Source organism: Globicephala melas, chromosome 3 (assembly GCF_963455315.2).
Source record: "Globicephala melas chromosome 3, mGloMel1.2, whole genome shotgun sequence".
Lineage (NCBI taxonomy): Eukaryota > Metazoa > Chordata > Mammalia > Artiodactyla > Delphinidae > Globicephala > Globicephala melas.
Window position 1 is genome coordinate 132,197,523 of NC_083316.1, and position 20,673 is coordinate 132,218,195.

Genomic DNA, 20,673 nt, shown 5'->3' on the forward strand with positions numbered 1-20,673 from the left:
CATTTATTATCACATTTGAACTTCAAAATGAATCTATGAGGTAAATAAACTTGGGCGGAATTATTGAGAGGGGAGGAAACTGAAGCCCAGAGAGGTCTCGTGTCTTGCCCAAGGCTGCAAGGCTGGTGCTGATTGCTAGTAAATGGTAGAGCAATGATGTCTGATTCCAAATTTCACTTCTGTTTCCCTCTTCTGCTTCTGGGCATCACAGGAGTCAAGAGTCCACAAGTGTGGGTAGGTTCTTGCCAAAGGGCATTGGTACCTTTATTCATTGACTTGTTCGTAGTGGGGAGAACAGCTACCTCACCTCATCACAGAGCTCACTGAGGTTTATCTATTGATCCTACCCTCCTGTGAAACTGGAGATGTCTCCAGCACCTGACTTGGTGTCCGAGGGACATTTTGGTCTGCAGAGCGGTCACCCAGCTCACCTGGGTAACTGTTAGTGAGGACCCATCTTAGGGCCAGCTCCGAGTTCTATTTTCAGTGGATGGTACCTTACTTCACTTTCACTTTCTGTTCACCTTACCATGGACATGCCTCTCCTAAAGCCTGGCAACTTTCTTTCGTCTTATTTGGTTGACCTTTCTGAAGGTGAGCTGTTAGATGCTAGAATTACACAGATTCAATCCCAAATTTAATGGGAAAAAAAAAAAACATTTGTACGGTTGATAGATGTAAGACTATTGTGAGAAGCATCATAAGAATCCACTTTTTGTCCTTTTCCTTCATCCCCAGACTGCCAGCCTACCAACTAATTCCAGCCTGCGAACAGCACTGGGCATGAAAGATAAAACAAACAGGCTACTGCCTCGCAAAAGATGTTGACTTTGAAATCGACTGCATCCAATTTCTTTCCTCCTAACAACGGCATTTGTGGGTGAAAATGAGCTTTGCTTCATTCCCCTGTCTTCCTCTGCTCCTTCTGCTGAACTTGCACTGAGAATGGCAACTCCTCCTACAAGTTCTTTATGCCCTTGATCAACTGAGGACCCAGGAAGTGTCAAGTTCTGACAGGACTCAACTTTGACTTCAATGAAATAGTGCAGCGCAGGGGAAAGAGCTCTGATTTGGGACCCAGAAGAGAGTCCTACGTAGGACTTACTTCCTCGTCTCTTTGAAATTTTTTTGTGCTTCTGTGCTTCAGTTTCCTTCCGTGTAGAATAAGGAGAGTCGACCACAGCAGCAATTCCTAAATGCCTTCTTGGGGCTAGGGCTGGGCTTCAGTTTCTTGGACCCACCCCAGAGGTCCTCATTCTGCAAGTCTTGGATAGAGTAGGGCCACCTACGCTTTGACTAAGCTCTCTGTGGTTCCAGACCATGGCCAGGTCTGGCATAGACAGACTGGATGATCTCAGAGTTCAAGGTCTTGGTTCCCCAGTCGTCTCCTACCTCCCTGGGAGGTCTGCATGAGATCTGATTGCTCTCCCACCTTCATTGATGCCAACCTAACTCCCCTGTCTCCTATCTCCATTTCTAGACCAAACCCTTCCTCTCCCATTTTTGATGGCCTCCCCTCCTCCTATAACAGTACAAGCCTCCTCCCTCTACCCTGCCTCCCCTCTAAATATTCACTCTCCAACTCCTTGAAAGAACGCCTAGCATTTATTCTCTCACAATGGCTCAGCGCTGGACTTCAGGGTGTCCATCCACAATGCTCACCCTGTTCGCTTAGCGGTCCTCCTGCCACAGTTCACAGCCACCTATCTAGATGCCACATCTGACCGGTATTTAGAATTCCCTCATATTTAAGTACATACCCCATAATCTTTATCTCCTGGACCACTTCCTACCTCTGCTGTCTCTCTAACTGGCCGCCTGGGCCAGCTTTTCTGCCTCTACTACACCCTCTCCCAATGGAGTCGTTCCTGTAAGGAGGTGGGGTGTCTGCCTTCATCCCACCCTTCCTCTCCCACAATATCTTCAGACGATGCCACAGGAGCTTCAATGATGCCCTCTGCTAATGAGACAATAGAATCAAGTGTTTAAGAGCTAATTTTCAAGAGTAAAGAGATCTGGGGTTCCATCTCTGGCAAATGTCTTAACCTCTGCAAACCTGTTTCTTCTCCTTTACAACGAATGCAATAATAGCATCTTCCTCACAGATCTGGACGATGCCTCATGATGAGATAATGCACTGAAAGCATGGAGCCCAGCCCTGTCCTATAATAAGCACTCAGTAACTGTCATATTATATCGATAGGCCTGAACTCTCCCTCATGAGATAGTACGTATGAAAGTTTTGGTATAGGGGCAACTCCTTATTCAGCACAGTAATGATTCTTGGATCACAGGAGGTGCCAATCATCAGACACCCAATCCCCACCGAGGCATCCGTAAGTCCGCCCAGCCCCACATTTCCAACGGCCTGTTAGACATTTCCCAGGGGCACTTCAAAGTCAAGATCGCCCAGGTAAATTTCACTCTTCCTCCTGGGGTTCCTCTACCAGTGAATCCATCACATCGAGCTGATCTGCCAAGTACGGAGAATCAGTCATCCTTCCTTCTTACTCCAGTCACCAAGTCCTCTCAGTTCAAAGTCCTAAATGGCTCTGACTCTGTCCCTTCGCTGCTGTCACTGCTGCCATCATCCTGGTGGAGACACTCACCTCTTGCCTGAGTTATTGCAGGAGGCTCTCTGCCTCCAGGCTTACTCCCCTCGAATACATCTTCCACACTCTTGCCAGAGCAATTTTTCCTAAAACAGAGCTGAAAATGCCATTCCCGACTCCAAAAACATGACTGGACCTGTGTGACCCCGGAACGAAATCTAAATTCTTCAGCCCATCAATCAAGTCCTTTAAGAACCTAGGCCACTCCTAGCTTCCGGTCTTCATTAGATTAAACTAGACTCTTAAACAATCGCCAAAGATTTCGTGCTATTATAAGTCCCCCTATTTCTGCTCATGCTGTTCTCCCTGCCTGTTCACTCTTCTCTGCTCAATGAGATGTTCTCATCCATGAAGAACCAATTCAAGGATCATTGAGTGAAATCATCCTGGCCTTTCTTTCCAAGTTAGAATCCTTCTCTCTCTTCTTTGGGTCCCCAGGGCACCTTTTCATACTTCTATCCCAAAACCAAGCTCACTGGATAATTGTTTGCTCTACACAAGCCTGTCTGTCCCACCCCTTTAAGAACAGAGGTCAAGACTTCCTCATTTTTATATGTTCTGGGTCTTGCACAGGGAAGCACCCAGGGAAGCCATGTTTAATGAATGACAGATTTGAAAGGCCTTTACCAAATATCATGTGACCTATTTCCATATATCCAAACCAAATGCCAAGGTAAAGATATAAAATCTCATCTCTAACCACTTTTCCCTCTGAGAATCCTTTGATTCCATGGCCAGGCCAGCTTGCTCTGGACCATGAAGCTTGGGCTGGTTTTGTAAAACAGAAAGATACAGTAAGAGAACAAGAACTCCTAAAAGCACCCCATCCCCACTCCCCCACCATCCAACCCTGGGATGGAGAAAACACTACTGTAAGAATCTCAGAAAAGGAAATTAGGACTATTGCCAGAGGAATGTTCATTTTTTCCCAGTTTTCCTGGGTTGACAGCCAAGCCCTCATGCATATTTGGGGGCATTAAATTTGAAATTATTTCACAGCTTGGACTTCATACTGTTGATGAGTATAATGATCTACCTGGGGGCTGAGAAAAAGTGAATCCTAATACTTGAGGAGCAAATAGGAAAATCTGCCCTCAGGGAAGCTCTGTTGAGAGATAGTGGCTGCCAGTCTTGGGACAAAGGTTAACTGTACGTGGGATCAGGAGAACTGGCCTCTGGTCTCAGCAGCCTCCCTATCACTGCAAGCCCTCTCTCAACTCACTGGCCTTTGCTGGGCCTCAATTTCCCATCTGTTTTCCACTGACAACACCTCCCGAGGAGTTCGTGGGCCCAAATTTCAAACCTCTGAAACCTGGGTAAGAGTCTCAGCTTTCCCTCTGCCTCACTGTGTGATCTCAGGAAAGTCATTCCACATCTCTGAACTCTATTTCTAGGCAGCCACAGAGTGGAGGTGAGGATTTGACACCCTAACTAGGGCTTCTTCAGATGATGTCTGCAGACCAAACACCTTCAAAGCAGAAGAGGGCACCAGAGCAGGAGATACATACTTGGAGGTGTCTAATCAAATAAATAATACAAATCAGGAAGCCCTTGCATGGCAAACTCGACCACAGCTCTTTTTCAAGCAAAACTTGATTTCTGAGCCTAAATTATAGAGTGAAGCCTCCCTAGATTGAGTGATGTGAGAAGGACAAAACAACTGAGAGGCATCAGAAGATTAAAGATGTCCACCAGAGGAACAAAACCCATAACTGAGAGTTCCATAGAGCCATGTAATAAGCAGCCAGTGAAAAGCTTTCAGAATCAGATTTATTTTAATAGTGAGTCGAGAATGACTGCCATGAGATTTTTTAAAAAGCTTTCGTCACTTCCCCAAGTTTGCAATTTTGTCACTCATCAGCTGTTTTCCTGGTGCAATTAGCAGTTAAAAAATCATAAAACCAAAAAGTGTCTCTGCCGTGTATGTGAGGGTTTATTCTCTACTGTATTCATTGGTCTGTATGTCTGTCTTTGCGCCAGCACCATACTGTTTTGATTACTGTAGCTCTTTAATATGTTTTGAAATCAGGGAAAAAAAAAGTGTCTCTGTATTTGGAAGGAAGTGAGTCAGCTGGGAGCTGGTAGATGTGGCCTCTTGCTCCCCAGCTGGCCTGGCCAGAGAATGAAGATGTGTGAGTAGGAAGATCAGCAGAGATCCAGTGAGCAGAGGGGATCAGAATCCATCACGAGGACTGTCATTTACTAGCCAGTAATTATGGACCAGACATTTTTCTCATGCATTTCCTCACTTAACAGCCCTATGAACCATGTACCATTATCTCCATTGTACATTTTGAGGAAACTGAGATTTCAAAAAGCCTAGAACAAGAACCTGATATTCTAAAAGAAAAAAATAAAGCATAAAACATTAGAGCTGGTATATAACCCTGAGCCTTCACATTCCCCAAATGAGGTGTTTTAACCCCCACCTCAGGCTCCCGAGAAGAATGTGAGGAGAAAGGACTAGAAAAAAAGGATTTGGGATGTTACTGAGGCACTAAAAGTGAGGCTGAGGCATAATCTGCAGAGGATTTAATCCCAAGCCACCCGATTTTATTTAGGAAATGACATGGTGATGTGGGTCTCCTCACCTTAGCTTCAGAGTCCTTACCCAATAGAGATGTTGGGTCACTATGGAGCAATTTGGGACCATTTCACACATTCCTGTGGCCAAGCAAGAAATGAAATTAATCCTCAGGCTAGAGGGACTGATTTGAGTTCCCAGCTACCTAGAGGCGTAAGAGTTCGTATTCCCCTAACAGGCTGCCTTTAGCTGGGGGGAAGAAACCTATGAGAATTTTTATTGTTATTGTTGTTTGTTTGAATTATGGTTCCTAATCATTTGGAGCTTTGCAGAATTCTTGGAGAATCTAATAAAAGTTCTATACTTTTTTCCCCAGGAAAATGTGTGTGTACATATACAAACACAACTATATATATATAATTTCAGGGGGGTTCTTGTCCCCCTGCCAAGTTCATCCACAGACAACTCCATTTAGGAGTCCATGTACACATTTTAATAATACCCCTGGAAACTGGGTGTGATCCCACCTCTCTCTCTGCACTGCTGTGTTGTGTGATCTTGGGCAAATCACTCCACATCTCTGAACTCTGTTCCAGGCAGCCAAAGAGAGGAAGTAAAGAATTGCCATTCCAGGTAATGCTAATTTTAGGGAATAATAATTGTAGCAAGATCCACCTGAACAATTTAAAGCAGCCCTCAACCATGGCAGCCTGGCCATCCAAAAATTACATGAAGACATGAGGAAGGAATTGGGAATATTTAGCCAAGGTAAGAAAAAGCCCACAGAAGCATGTAGGTTCTCTGAAATGGGTTGAAAGCATTTTTATGCAAATGAAGAAGTAGTTTTATTCTCTAAGTGCTTCCAGAGGGTAGATAGGGCGGGGGCAGCCTACCATGGGGTCAGAATGGCATCAGAGTTGAGCAGAGAAGGGTTAAGCCCAGGTCCATCATCTACCAGACAAGATATATAACATTCATGGACTCTAAAATGGAGGTGATAATGGTATCTGTCTCATAGGATTTTGTGAAAAATCAAATGAGGTAATGCATGTAAAATGCAGAGCGTTGAAACAAAGACAGACCTCAGTAGGTGTTAGCTTCTATAATAAACTCCCTGACCCTCCATTTCTTTATCTGTAAAATGGGGATAATACCTATACCTGGCTAGAAGGTCATTGTTAGATTTAAATAAAACAATACAAGTTAAAACCCTTATACAGCACCTAACACCTAGCTAAATCCTCAGTATGTATTATAAATGTTTCATTACAAAAACCGATGGAAAAAAAGGATGGTAAATGACAAGAACATGATATTTTATTTCAGACTGGAAGGTAAGGCAAAATAAACTAATACCTAAGAGTATGGAATCAGAGCTAGACTTCCTGGCTCTGGCACCCAACAGCTGTGTGGGCTTGAAAAAGCTATGACAAATAGAGATTGGAGCATCTGGTAAGAGGGATTGAACTAAGTGGCCCAGGAGAATAGTTGACCCCATGCCAGCACATGATATGTGCTCAATAAACCCTGGCTTCTTCCACAACGAACAGATGTTACACAGAGACTGACAGACCTTCCTATAACCAGCTCCTCTTCAGCAGTGCCGCCTATGGGTATGGGCACAAGTGTTCTCTCTCCCAGGATTTATCAAGCAGAAGTGACATGAAATTATCAGGGATATTATAAAAGACGGTAAAACATCAGATGACCTTCTGTTCCCTTGTATTCAGTGTAAAATAGTCCAAGATTTAAGTGGAATAAATGAAACATTTTGCAAACTCGTTGACCATCCTTTGTCACTTTTCTAGTTGCTGCCTTCTCTTCTGCCAGAAAATAGGCCCCCACCCTACCGCATCCCATGGACAAAGAAGGTTTGGATCACTGGCACCTTGTTATCAACATCCAGTCCAGGTTTCCCGTCCTCCCACTGTGTGAGTTAGTGCATACCAAAGCTTTTCAACATGAGATCACCCTTGCATTTCATCTTGATTTACAGTCTTCCTTCAAAACCTATCTCCCTTCCGCTCACTCTTGTCTGGACCCTCCAATTCCATCTTCCGAGCCTTTGTCAGTGATGTTACATTGCCTCCTTCACAGAGTTAAAGGATGGCTGTTTTCTGGCTAATAAACATAGAGAAAGACACTCCAACTCTCTGCTAATCGGAACAACAGAAGAATGAGATGACATTTTCTTCTCGGGAGATTGAAAAAAATTAAACAAATGGTTATATCGAGTGTGGGGAGGATATGGGAAAGCAGACACTCTGTGGGTGGGAAGATAAATTAGCACAGCCTTTCCAGAGGACAATTTTGTAATAGCTATAAAATTTAGAAGCACACATTTCAGACTTCCCTGGTGGCGCAGTGGTTAAGAATCCGCCTGCCAATGCACGGGATACGGGTTCGAGCCCTGATCTGGGAAGATCCCACATGCCACGGAGCAACTAAGCCCGTGTGCCACAACTACTGAGCCTGCGCTCTAGAGCCCGCGAGCCACAGATACTGAGCACATGTGCCACAACTACTGAAGCCTGCGTGCCTAGAGCCCATACTCTGCAACCAGAGAAGCCACCGCAGTGAGAAGCCTGCGCACCACTACAAAGAGTAGCCCCTGCTCGCCGCAACTAGAGAAAGCTCGTGTGCAGCAATGAAGACCCAACGTAGCCAAAAATAAAATATAAATAAAGTTATAAAAAAATAAAAGCACACATTTCTTTGAACCTAGTATTTCTCCTTCTTGGTCACCACCCTAGCTAAAGAAACGCTTGCATGAACACTAAGGAGACACCTATAAGGATCCTCACTGCAGAATATGTATGATGTGAAGCTTTGGAACAACCTTAGTGCCCCTCAATGCGGAATGGATACTATAAGTACCCATAGTAGAAAATACTATACAGCAATTTAACACAGTAATGGAGATCAACATGGACCAAAAAAGAAAGTGGTCCAATGTATAATGTTAGGTGAATAAAAATGCAGAAGGCTGCACACAATAGGATAGCATTTTTTAAAAAAATCCACACACAAAACACAACTGTATATTTCTATATCTATACCCACTCATAAGGGAATAGAAAAAGATCTGAAGAATGATCATCTTCAACTAATATCAGTGATATTAAAAAACAATGTATCCCTAGGGACTTCCCTGGTGGCACAGTGGTTAAGACTCCACGGTCCCAATGCAGAGAGCCCGGGTTCCATCCCTGGTCATGGAACTAGATCCTACATGCATGCCACAACTAAGGAGCCGGTGAGCTGCAACTAAGGAGTATACCCGCTGCACCTAAGACCCAGAGCAACCAAATAAATAAATAAAAATAAATAAATAAATAGCTTTTAAAAAATGTATCCCTAACAAAACTACACTGGTGTACTATTTGCATAATTTAAAATAAATTAGTAATGTTTTGAAAGATGAATGGTTACTTTTCCTACTAGCATTCCTAGCTTCAGATCCCAACAGAGGGTTTTCAGAAATGAGGCAGAGAAGGGATGGAGCCAACACTGATGCTTTTAGCAAGTTTCACTTTCATCCTAGCTGGTGGGAGGATGTAGGACGTGACCACAGTGCAATCAAAAGAGCAGACTTCCAAGACAAGCAGGCAGATGACAGATTGTTCCCAAGTCCAAAGGCAAACCACTCACAGGAGCACAACCCCCCTACCTCCTGGCTGAGAAACCACCGAGTCACTCGCTTCCCGCATCAATGCCTGGCGTGTTGACTGGAGAACCCAACTTTTAGACCCTGGAAAATATACAAAGGAAAGGAGAAAACAAATTTAGGTAGATGCCTGTCTTCCTATTTTGTGGGGAGGTGGTGGGGTGGGGGGGCACTCTTCCCCTAAACTGACTTCTGTCATTAAAAAAAAGGGCTGGGCTTCCCTGGTGGCGCAGTGGTTGAGAGTCCGCCTGCTGATGCAGGGGACATGGGTTTGTGGCCCTGTCTGGGAAGATCCCACATGCCGCGGAGCGGCTGGGCCCATGAGCCATGGCTGCTGAGCCTGCAAGTCCGGAGCCTGTGCTCCGCAGCGGGAGAGGCCACAGCAGTGAGAGGTCCACGTACAGCAAAAAAAAAAAAAAAAAAAAAGGGCTAACGTTTACTGAGCATTTAGTACATTCCAGACGCTGTTCTAAGTCATCTACCTGTATTCTCTCACTTAATCCTCAGAAAGAGACACAGGGTAAGTGCTTCATTATTCCCATTTGACCCGTTAGGAAGCCAAGGCCCAGAGAGATTAAGGAACTTTCCCAAAGTCACACAGCAGAGAGGAGGCACGATTTGTACCCAGGCAGTGTGACACCAGAACGCACACATGAACCACTCTATGTTACGGCCCCCCTATACTCTATTATCACAAGCATTGATTTATTTACCTCATAGATGTCTGTTTTCCTCTGCTTGATTATAAGCTCCACTAAGGTAACAGCTACCTTTTGCACGCTTACTAACAGGCCAGGCACTCGTCCAAATTTTATATGCATGAAGCTACACAATGGAGGGCAGAGGCCCCCAGGGGAAAGGAGTACAACTGATAACCAAGCCCGGGTAGGCCCCTCTAGCACCTGCAAGGCTGTGAATTATTTTCAGGGTGTTCTCTGCCCCTGGGCACTAGTAAATACCTAAAGAAGTCTGGCTGGATGGATGAAAGGACAAATGAATGAAAGAACTCTTCCTCCACTATAAACAGCCAAGGAGTCAAGTGAGTACACCCTCCGGGGTTTCAACACAGAAGACCAGTATGCTTGGAATTGGGGGATGAGATAGCCGAGCGCCACCCAACCTAGAGTGGAAAGGCAGATATTCTAGAGATGTGCTACCGTGGAGAACTGCACAAACAAATCAAGGTCAATGGGTCTCTCTCACTTTCTCAAATCCATAGGGAGGAATGAGCCACAAATGTGGTATTGATACCAATTTGTCCCAGGTGGACTTCATGGCACACAGGACCCAACAGTCATCTCTAGTCATCTGACTTGGTGACACGCTATTCAGTGTTTCCCTCAGTCTAAGCGGTGAGGAAAGAAAAAGAGAGAACCCCGGCCACATACCTTTGGATGTGAGTAAGGCAGTGTCTGCAGAAGTCGCCTCAGTGCTTCTCTGAGAGGTCCTAGGGAGAAGGACAGTTTCTGAGTCTGGAAGAGAAAAAACGTTTGGTAAAAGGCAGCTAAAAATAGGTGTTTGTGCTGAGTGGTGGGATTTGGGGCTATTTTTATAGTTGTCTTTGTACTTTTCTATGTTTCTTTCAGTTTTTCTTCCAAGGATTGTAAGTAACTTTTAGAATCTAGGGGAAAAACTGTAAACGTAGTAATTCTAAGATGATTATTTTAAAGACCAGAGGAATAAAAAATTACATATTAAAATTGGCTTAGGGTTCATGGACCTTAGGCGACTACACAGAGTATAATGGAATTAGCCAATTCGATACTGTAAAGTTGTTTAAATTAATCCAGGCCTTATTGAGGCAGCTGAAACACCTAAGCTTTCAAGCTATCTCATGATTCTTTTCTAATATTCTTACCTCAGAATCAGAGGTTGAAATGTGGTGGGAGCTTTGATAAGCCCCCATAATTAATGGAGCTAGTAATTCAGTGAGAGTTCCAAGATGTAGGATCAAGAAGGATTCAGGATGAAGGAAGGAAGGAAAGGAGGGAGGGAGCTAGAGAGAGAGAGAAAGAGAGAGAAAGAAAGGAAGGAAGGAAGGGAGGGAGGGAGGGAGGGAGGGAGAGAGGGAGAGAGAGAGGGAGAGAGAGAGAGAGAGAGAAAGAAAGAAAGAAAGAAAGAAAAAGAAAGAAAGAAAGAAAAGAAAGAAAGGAAGAAAGAAAAGGTAGAACCAGTTCATCACGGGATATTTTAAGGCATCTGGAGGCCTTTCCTCAGCCAATCTCTAATGCCTGAGTAGGGACTTAAGCCCCGGCAGGATGGAACTGGTGTCTGACCCAGGTTCACATTTCCTGGTTCTTTACAGTGTCCCCAAGACTCCTGGGAGGTCAACTGGAGAACCAAAAATGCTGACTTTTCAAAAGCACAAAGGAAAAAAAAAGCAACAAAAAAGGAAATCATAAAACAATGAAAAGAAACAATTTAATGAAACTATACACACACACAGAGTTTTGGGATGAATTGTGTGGTCCCCTCCCACCCCTGCCCCAGCCCTACCTGAAAATTCATACATTGAAGCCCTAAGCCCAAGTAGCTTGGAATGTGACTGTATTTGGAGATAGTGCCTTTAAAGTGGTAATTAAGGTAAAAATGATGTTACATGGATGGGCCCTGATAGAATATCACTGGTGTTCTTACAAAAAGAGGACATTAGAACACAAACACACAAAGGAGGAAGACCATGTGAGGACACAGGGAGAGGACGGCCATCTAGAAGTCAAGGAGAAAGGCCTCAGAAGAAACCAACCCTGCTGATACCTTGATCTCAGACTTCTAGCCTCCGGAATTGTGAGAAAGTAAACTTTTGTTGTTTAAGCAACCCAGTCTGTGGAATTTGTTATGACAGCCCTGGCAAACTCATACACAGACACACACACACATAGACCTAAGAGTAAGTTGCTGGGCTGCCCCATTCAGCAGGAGAACCCTCTTCCAAGGGATCCAAGGTACATCTGACCAGAAGAAGGGAAAGAATGGCCCGTTGAACCAGGCACCTGCAGGGAGGATGGGCCCTTCTGTGGAAGGCTCAAGGGTCAGAAGTATCGTGTCTTCCTCACGAAGGGACTCCCGTGTTGTCAGAGGGCATGTGGCTGCCGTCGTGGTGAGTGCAGCAGCGGTTCTCATCTGAAGCGGTGGTGTGGCTGGCAGGTCAGGTGTAGGCACGACTGTGGTTGTTGGAAGCACAGCTGTGGTTGTTGGAAGCACAGCTGTGGTTGTCGTCATGGCAGTGGTGGCGGCGGTGGTTGGGCGATGGGTGGTTGTTGAGCGATGGGTGGTTGTTGAGCGCGTGGTTGTGGGACCTGTACCCAATAGAAGATACGTCTGGTGCCAAGTGGAGACAGAGGAAGACAGAAACCCTACAGATGTAGCCGGCATCCGTCCATTTCTCTGCCTTTCTGCTGCCTCACCCGGCCCACGAGCCTGGACCACTAAAATGCCCATGAAAACTGGGTGTCTTAACTCTAGCCCTGGCCTTTCCAACCTGTTCTTCACACACTGGCCAGAGTAATCTTTGAAAATGACAAATCTAATTATGTCAGTCCCCTACCTACACTTCTTTACTGGATTCTCCATGCCCTTAAGATGAAGACCCAACCTCCAACCTCACCCTCAGGGCCCCACCTGATCTGCTCTTTCTTTCCCATCTCGGGCCTCCACTCTATTCTCCTCACTTTTCCCCAGCCCACTGGCCTTTCTTCAGTTCTTCCACAGTATTAGTGACCATCCATCTGAGGGACTTTGTACCTACTGCTTCCTAGACTCTCTCTTCCTTAGATGGACTCCTCCTTAACTCTCATGTCTCAGCTAAAAGGACGCTTCTGCAAGGAGGTCATCCGCATTCGACATTTTTTGCACACTCATACTTGACCTTCATAGCATTTGTTGCATTTCCTAACTACACATTTATCTGTTGATTGTTATGGAATGTCTGTTTCTCCTAGTACACTGTAAGCTCCACGAGGGAATGGCTGGTATTTATTTTGTTCTCTGCTACAAATCTAATACCTACCACAGTGTCTGGTACATAATAGGTGTTCCAAAAACATGCATGAATGAGTAAATGAATGATCCCACCAAAAGTGAGCCCAAACGTAACATTTCAGTCAAGCAAGATGAATAAGCTCTAGAAATTTGCTGCACACATTATACCCATAGTTAACAATAGTACATTGTACACTTGAAAATTCATGAAGAGGGTAGAAATCATGCTAGGTGTTCTTTCTACAATAAAAATTAAAATCTAAAAAGAGCGAGTCCAAAGAGTGTAACATAGGGTGAAAATGTAATCTCTCAGATATTAAAGATTGGTTCATGCCCAAACCACTCACCCCCTAAACATCTGAATCTGAGTTCATTAGCAACAGTTATTCTACAGATACCACCCTCTCTTAAATATGCCAACTTTCCACTAACTCTAACCAGAAAGACATTATTAGTTTCAAGTGAACTTAGAAATGTCCTCATAGAGTGCTGATGTCAACCAATATTTTATAGAGTAAGAGCTGGTTATATCAGGCTTGCAAAGCAAAGACTTGGATTGGCATCCTTTAACTTCAACAAATCCTAATGATACCTCTATCTCACAGAGTTGAGAAAAATATACTAGATATATATATTCAGTATATAAAAAGTATACTTGCATATATGCTTGTGAAAGTTCTCTAATTAGAAGCATCCCCGTCAGTTGTTCTCAATTTCAGAGCACATGAGAGTCATCGGAGAAGCTTATGACTTGCACGGCTAGCCAGAACCTGCCTCCATAGACGCCAGTCCAGTTAGGAACAGAGCCCAAGAATCCTCCGTCCTCGGTGCAGGCTGAACACAGGGCTGAATTCGAGAGGCTCCTTTCCAGACCAGCAGTGGCTATTGTTCACATAATTCAACCACAGGCTGCACTCCATGCAGCTCAAATCGTTACGAGTTCCACCATATTTCAAATGTCATCAAAAGCAACTGATGGTAACAGAAGGAACCATCACCTGAAAACTGCTGTGACTATCTCCAAATCCCCTGCCCTTTCCCCTCTGCTGGAAGTTGGGCTTATGGACTGAAGCTGATCCACGAACCACACATTTTATCTCATTCATCCAATATCTTTTAAAATTGTGAAATCTTTGCCAACAGGCAAAAGTCAATATACTTCACATGATAAGTGGGAGATCTGAAAGCACTGGGCCCAAATTTCTGCAATTCCCTAGAGAAGCAGCAGCTGCCCTCTTCAGAGTGACCCTGAATTTCACTGGTTCCCTACCCCCCACCCTCTACCCCTCCCTCATTTCTGTGGGATTTTTGGCTCCCACAGGCGTCTGCTCCAGGCTGTGGCTCCTCTGGTCATCAACATGTCTCAGATGTAATCTGCCCACCCATTGCTTAAGCAGCTCCGGCCTCTCCACCACCATGCACTGACTCTATGACCCATGACTCGTGAATCTCTCCATCCCCAGACACAGCCCCTGTGTGCTCACCTCTCAGCTCCAGGCGGATGTTCCTCTTCACATCGTTGAACCAGCCAGGCACCTCTATGCGGCAGCAGTACACACCACTGTCACCTTCGTTGGTGTTGAAGATGGTCAAGGAGACATCCCCTCTCCAGATATTCCCCAGAAGTTGGTATTTTGGCAACTTCCTCGAGACCACCCTTCTCCCATCGGTGTAGAGAAGCTCATCATTGCATTTGGAGTTGGGACACTGGCCTTTGCCCCAGCACATGCCGTTGCTCTTAGGAGACCAGGATGAGTATGTACAGGGCAAAGTCACCGACTGACCCCAAAACGCTCTCACGACACTCTCTGATACAGCTGGAGCTGCGAGGAAAGATGAGAAAACTAGGCTGTAAGGTACTGAAATCTCTCAAATATGCTCTACAGGGATTGTGCAGATAGATACTTCCAGGAAGATGAAGAGGGTCGTAGTGTATATATTTCTTTAGCCCAAATTCTGGCCTGCCCTTAGCTGCTGCTAAGCTCCTAACTCCACACCCCGCCATCCCTCAAGTGGAAACAGCTGACCGCCTGAGTCTGCTCACATCTCCACAGCAGATTTGCTGATTAAAAAAACCCTGACCAGCGCTTCTCTGGTGGCGCAGTGGTTGAGAGTCCGCCTGCCAATGCAGGGGACGCGGGTTTGTGCCCCGGTCCGGGAAGATCCCACGTGCCGCGGAGCGGCTGGGCCCGTGAGCCATGGCCGCTGAGCCTGCGCGCCCGGAGCCTGTGCTCCGCAACGGGAGAGGCCACAACAGTGAGAGGCCCGCGTAACGCAAAACAAACAAACAACTAAAAAAAACTCTGACCTTAAGTACCATTCAATAAAACAATAAATTCTCCATGGAAAATCCTGACCCTTTAATCCAATTCCACTAACTCATATAAACAGGTCCAAAACTGCACTCTACCCAGTGTATCTTAATAGGCAGTGATCACCTCCTACTGACTTGAATGCCTCAAATGGGTCTCTGTCTGTCTTCCACCCCAGAGTGTTGCTATGGCAGGGAGACAGGCTGTTGAACTATATCCCATTGTCCTCTTCTCCTTTTAGTACTGGAGGTAGAAATTAATTGCTCTGGACCATTTGTTTGTTGTTAGAGAACGTGAACTTAGGTGGAGTTTGTGGATTTTTTTTTTTTTAATGTTAGAACTGGAAAGGAATCACAGGAATTCTTTGGAATGGCAGCTGTGACATAAAGATGCTGGTGATTAGGTTGACCATGTTAGCTATATGAAATAGAACATAGCACCATTTTTAAAATGAAGTATCTGTGTTTCCCAACTTCAGCTGCTCATCAGCATGGCCTGGGGAGCTCGCTAAAAATACCTATTTTCTTACCCAACCCTGAGTCAGAATCTTAGAGGCCAAGGCCCATGGAAATGTACATAACCGAGGCCTCCAGGTCGTTCTGATGTCACTGACCACCCACTCTGTTTGAGGACCACTGCACAGCCTCTTCTAAGATAACTTCCATCTCTGAGAGTCCGTGAAAGTTTTTCACTGCTGCAAATGTTAAGCCCTCTGATTTAATTGAGCATCAGTGATTGTTCTCAATCAAACCATGCTATTGACAGGAGAGCCAGGCAGGCTATAGCTCCAGTGTCAGGATGACATCCTGCTCCTTCTTGAGTACCTAGATCCCTTTTATAGTTTTTAAATTATTTTAACATCTTTATTGGAGTATAATTGCTTTACAATGGTGTGTTAGTTTCTGCTGTATAACAAAGTGAATCAGCTATACATATACATATATCCCCATATCTCTTTGCTCATGGTTTTCTTCAAGGTACCCTCCTGTAAGACTCTCCGTTCGCTAACTCTGTTAACCCCGTTGGCTAAGTTGTGTAAGACATGGCCAGTAGCACCGTATTCCTCCCTGACCCTAGGCGGCAGCAACTTCCAGCTATCCTTCTCTGGGAGAAGGTGAGCTTGAGCCCTAGTAGTTGCCCAGGTAGTAAGCCAGATGAGGTACTTGCTGGGTTTTGCAAAGTTTGCTCTCATGATGAAAGGTCATTCCAAATTCAGACCCGCCTGGAGCCTTCCCTAAACTCATCGTCTCTTTACTTTGCCACAATGGAGATGTTTCACAGGTTGTACATGCTGTGGAAGCCCATTTAGCCTCCCATGAAGCCAGGGAAAAAAATAAAATTGTCTTCAACCTCAGCTGTGATAGCAATGCAGAACACATGCACCAAAAACCAATGGCTTCTAAATATGAGCTTGTTCCTATGAATATTTGGTAAATTAATAAAAAATGTGGGACAGAATTATTTCTACTGGAGATCCAACAGTTTATTATCCCAAGTATCGCAGTATAGAAAGAGGCATCCTACTACTCAATAAGGAAAGACTAGATAGAAAAACTGGCAAAGGCAACAAACAGATGAAAGGATGCTCAACATCATTAATCATTAGAGAAATGCAAATCAAAACTACAATGCGATATCGTCTCACATCGGTCAGAATGGCCATCATTACAAACAATAAATGCTGGAGGGGGTGTGGAGAAAAGGCAACCCTCATACACTGTTGGTGGGAATGTACATTGGTACAGCCACTATGGAGAACAGTAGGGAGGTCCCTTAAAAAACTAAAAATAGAACTACCATACGACCCAGCAATCCCACTACTGGGCATATATCCTGAGAAAACCATAATTCAAAAACAGTCATGTACCACAATGTTCTTTGCAGCTCTATTTACAATAGCCAGGACATGGAAGCAACCTAAGTGTCCATCAACAGATGAATGGATAAAGAAGATGTGGCACATATATACAATGGAATATTACTCAGCCATAAAAAGGAACGAAACTGAGTTATTTGTAGTGAGGTGGATGGACCTAGAGACTGTCATACAGAGTGAAGTAAGTCAGAAAGACAAATACCGTATGCTAACACATATATATGGAATCTAAAAAAAAAAAAAAGAAATGGTTACGAAGAACCTAGGGGCAAGACAGGAATAAAGACACAGACCTACTAGAGAATGGACTTGAGGACACGGGGAGGGGGAAGGGTAAGCTGTGACCAAGCGAGAGAGTGGCATGGACATATATACACTACCAAACGTAAAATGTATAGCTAGTGGGAAGCAGTCACATAGCACAGGGAGATCAGCTCGGTGCTTTGTGACCAGCTAGAAGGGTGGGAGGGAAGGCGACTCAAGAGGGAAGAGATATGGGGATATATATATATGTATAACTGATTCACTTTGTTATAAAGCAGAAACTAACACAGCATTGTAAAGCAAGTATACTCCAATAAAAAAAAAAAGAAAAACTGGCAAAGGACAAAACAGGCAATTCATAGACAAGGAAATATGAGTGATCAGTAAACTTCAACTATTAGACTTGCAAAAAGTTAGAATGCTGATGATATGAAGTGTTGGCTAGACTGGGAGCTGGGAAATGACTTAGCCTACTGGAGTAAACTGGAGTGAAATGGGGTGTGAATTGGTACAGCCACACTCTGGGGAAATTCGGCAGTTTCGGTTAATACTCAACATGCAAGTGACCTCGCTAAGCCTGGGCAATTTTATGGTTTGTTATTGGCTCTAGAAAAGCACAGGTGCACAAGGAAGCCTATTTGCAAATGTTTACTGCAGTGTCATATGTGTGTGAATGAAATGAACAGTGTGCGTATGGGGAGTGGCTAACCTATGGCACAGTCCTTCCGTGGAACCACAATGTACACGATTAATAGAATTAGACAGATGTATATCCATCGGCATGAAAACTCCAAGCCTTATCAACGTACGAAAAGGAGAAATTTCAAAATGACACATAAAATACAAAACCATTTTAAAAAATAAATAAACCAGTTGGCAGGTTTTGTGGGCACAGACACGTAAAGTAAACGTAGAGAAAAGTGGCTGGTGGGACATACACCCAACTCATTGTGTCAGCGGCTCCATGATCAGAGGAAAGGGACTGGGGTTGAGGGCAGTAGTCAAAAGGGATCTAACTTTATAACATTTTAATTGTCCCACCAAGGGTGTCTCTGTATTACTCATTGGATTAAAAATTAATGTTAAAAAGAGGAAGCAGGTGTGGCAGAAAAACACCCATCAGGCTTACATTGAGAACTTTATTCCGCTAGTTACTGCTTTTGTGTTCTTTGGAGGAAAACCACACTAATCCTGACCTCATTATCCTCATAAGGCAAAGGGGGAAGATAATGCTCGCCTCAGAAATAGTTCTCAAGGGCTTCCCTGGTGGCGCAGTGGTTGAGAGTCCACCTGCCGATGCAGGGGACGTGGGTTCATGTCCCAGTCCGGGAGGATCCCACATGCCGCGGAGCGGCTGGGCCCGTGAGCCATGGCCACTGAGCGTGCGCGTCCGGAGCCTGTGCTCCGCAACGGGAGAGGCCACAACAGTGAGAGGCCCGCGTACTGAAAAAAAAAAAAAAAGAAATAGTTCTCAAGTTCACAAGAGATAGAGTATTAAATGCCACATGAAATTAATAAATTATTAGTACAAATAACCAAGCATTTCTGATCTTAGAGATATGATAAGAAACTTTCTTTCCAGCTGCAAAATTATCTGAATTATCTGCAAAATTATTGATTGGTACTAAATCAATTTCTCTTTTGGGGAATTACCCAGGATGGTGGGTACAACCTAGGTTCTGGTGCCAGCTTGGTTCCTCCTCTAGCTGGTGACCTTGAACAAGGCCTTTCTCCAGTCTGGGTCTCAATTTCATCATCTACAGAGTGAAGGGTTTGATCTGGCATCTTTTAAGAGCACATTCATTTCTGATCACCAATGAGTCTGAGCAGTCACTGCCTTCTAAAGTGGTCATTTTAGAAAAGGCACAAATGAAAAACAAACAGATCATCCACCAGGTGCTGCCTTCTTCAAGTAGGGTTGGAGAAGCCCACTCAGTCAGTGTCCAGCCAGTAGCCGGAAAGGTGGCCAGAGCAACTTTCAGCATCACCAAACCCTCCACACCTCCAGGTCCCAGGACAAGGTAAAGACCAAGCAAAAACAATGATAAAGAAAGGGAAAGGAACTGCTTTCATTCCACTAACTCCCACAGGGTATCTGGGGAGAGAGACAGTTAAATGAGCAACTACTACAGGGCGACAAGTTCTCTAATGGCGGGACTCCAGGGAGGACAGGAACTCACAGCAGAAACACTTAAAGCAGTTTGGAGGCTATGGGTAGTCAGGAAAAGCTTGACTTAGGTGGAGACCTGAGGGTGTATGGAGTTCTAGAGGAAAGAAAGGCACAAAGAACAGTATGACAAAGGCTTGTTTTTCGTGGAATGGTGTTTTCTCACACAGCACATTTGAAAGATTCATGTGCAGAAACTATGAAGTGTTAAAACTGCAAGGGACATTAGATATTGTCTAGTTCTAGAATCATGGATTGTTAAAACTGGTCTTTTCCAAGTCCCTCATTTCTTCCATGGAAGGGCCATAGTCACCAGTGTCAAAAGTTAATGATCAAGATGCAACTTCAGCTCAGCCCAGAGCATTCCACCTGTATAGCAGCAGGATGTGAAGGTCTATACTGGTCCACACCTAGTGTGTGTACATTTGCATCATCCGAAACCTGGAAACAATATGCAGAAAAGGTAAACCTCACCTGGACGCCTGACCCCCAGCAAAATAAAACAAACCAAGAAGCAAACAAAAACTCCGAAAAATAAAGAGAAAAATAAGGATTATAATAAGGCGTCTTAGCAGAACAAATTCCCCTGGCTCTGATTGTGCTAGTAAAACCTGCAAAGGACATTTCTTTTCCCCATGTTATCTGACCCCTTATCTCTGTGTCTCTTCTTAAATTACCATTCCTGGTATGAACATAAATCCCCCCGCCCTAAAACTCCCAAACCAGTCTCAAGATAAACCCTGTGTCACAAAGAAAGGGAGAGACCTTCCAAACAAGAGAAGCTGAGTGGACGCAGGAATGAAATGGACTTCACCTTTATAGATCAGCCATGGAAATCCGGGAGGTGCCAAGCCTCCAGGGACTCCTGGATGGAAGGTCTGAGAACACTTACTCAGATACAGCCGCTGGAGCTCAATCACCAGCCAGAGAATCAGAGGCCCTTTGGACATTTTGGTTGTTGGCAGGCCCCAGGAGTCTGTCCGTCTGTCCAAATTCCATTTCTTATACTCCCGTTAATGCTGACAGGGCGGGACCTTCAGGTTTCATTTCTCGTTTTGCCTCATAATCTTCCCTTTCCCCCTCCTGAATGGCCTTCCTCAATCTGGGATGTATAATAAAATGTGCTGAGCACGTTTCTCCTGCCCATTAGTGTGTGTGCAAACATGTGGAGTGATGGTGTGGGCATGCGTGTACTCCGTTGTCCACTCATATAGGGGGATTTCCTACACATACATGAGCATCTATGCTTGTGTGTATGTGCACTTGTCCT

General features: G+C 44.6%; 1 protein-coding gene across 2 annotated transcripts in view; it reads right to left on the bottom strand.

The window, feature by feature from the left end:
- Nucleotides 1-20,372, bottom strand: part of TIMD4 (T cell immunoglobulin and mucin domain containing 4) — a 34,435-nt gene extending 14,063 nt beyond the window's left edge. Inside the window, exons 1-5 of one of the 2 annotated variants that reach the window (XM_030834039.3) lie at nucleotides 20,296-20,372; nucleotides 14,269-14,607; nucleotides 11,797-12,102; nucleotides 10,192-10,275; nucleotides 8,807-8,887 (exon numbers count right to left, since the gene is read on the bottom strand). In XM_030834039.3, coding sequence (XP_030689899.2) covers nucleotides 8,807-8,887; nucleotides 10,192-10,275; nucleotides 11,797-12,102; nucleotides 14,269-14,607; nucleotides 20,296-20,353 — 868 coding nt within the window. In that variant the 5' untranslated portion in view covers nucleotides 20,354-20,372. Of the gene's footprint in view, nucleotides 1-8,806; nucleotides 8,888-10,191; nucleotides 10,276-11,796; nucleotides 12,103-14,268; nucleotides 14,608-19,716; nucleotides 19,844-20,295 lie in introns of those variants that run through there. The other variant, XM_070045100.1, reaches the window with a different exon arrangement.
- Between the last annotated feature and the right edge of the window lie 301 nt (nucleotides 20,373-20,673).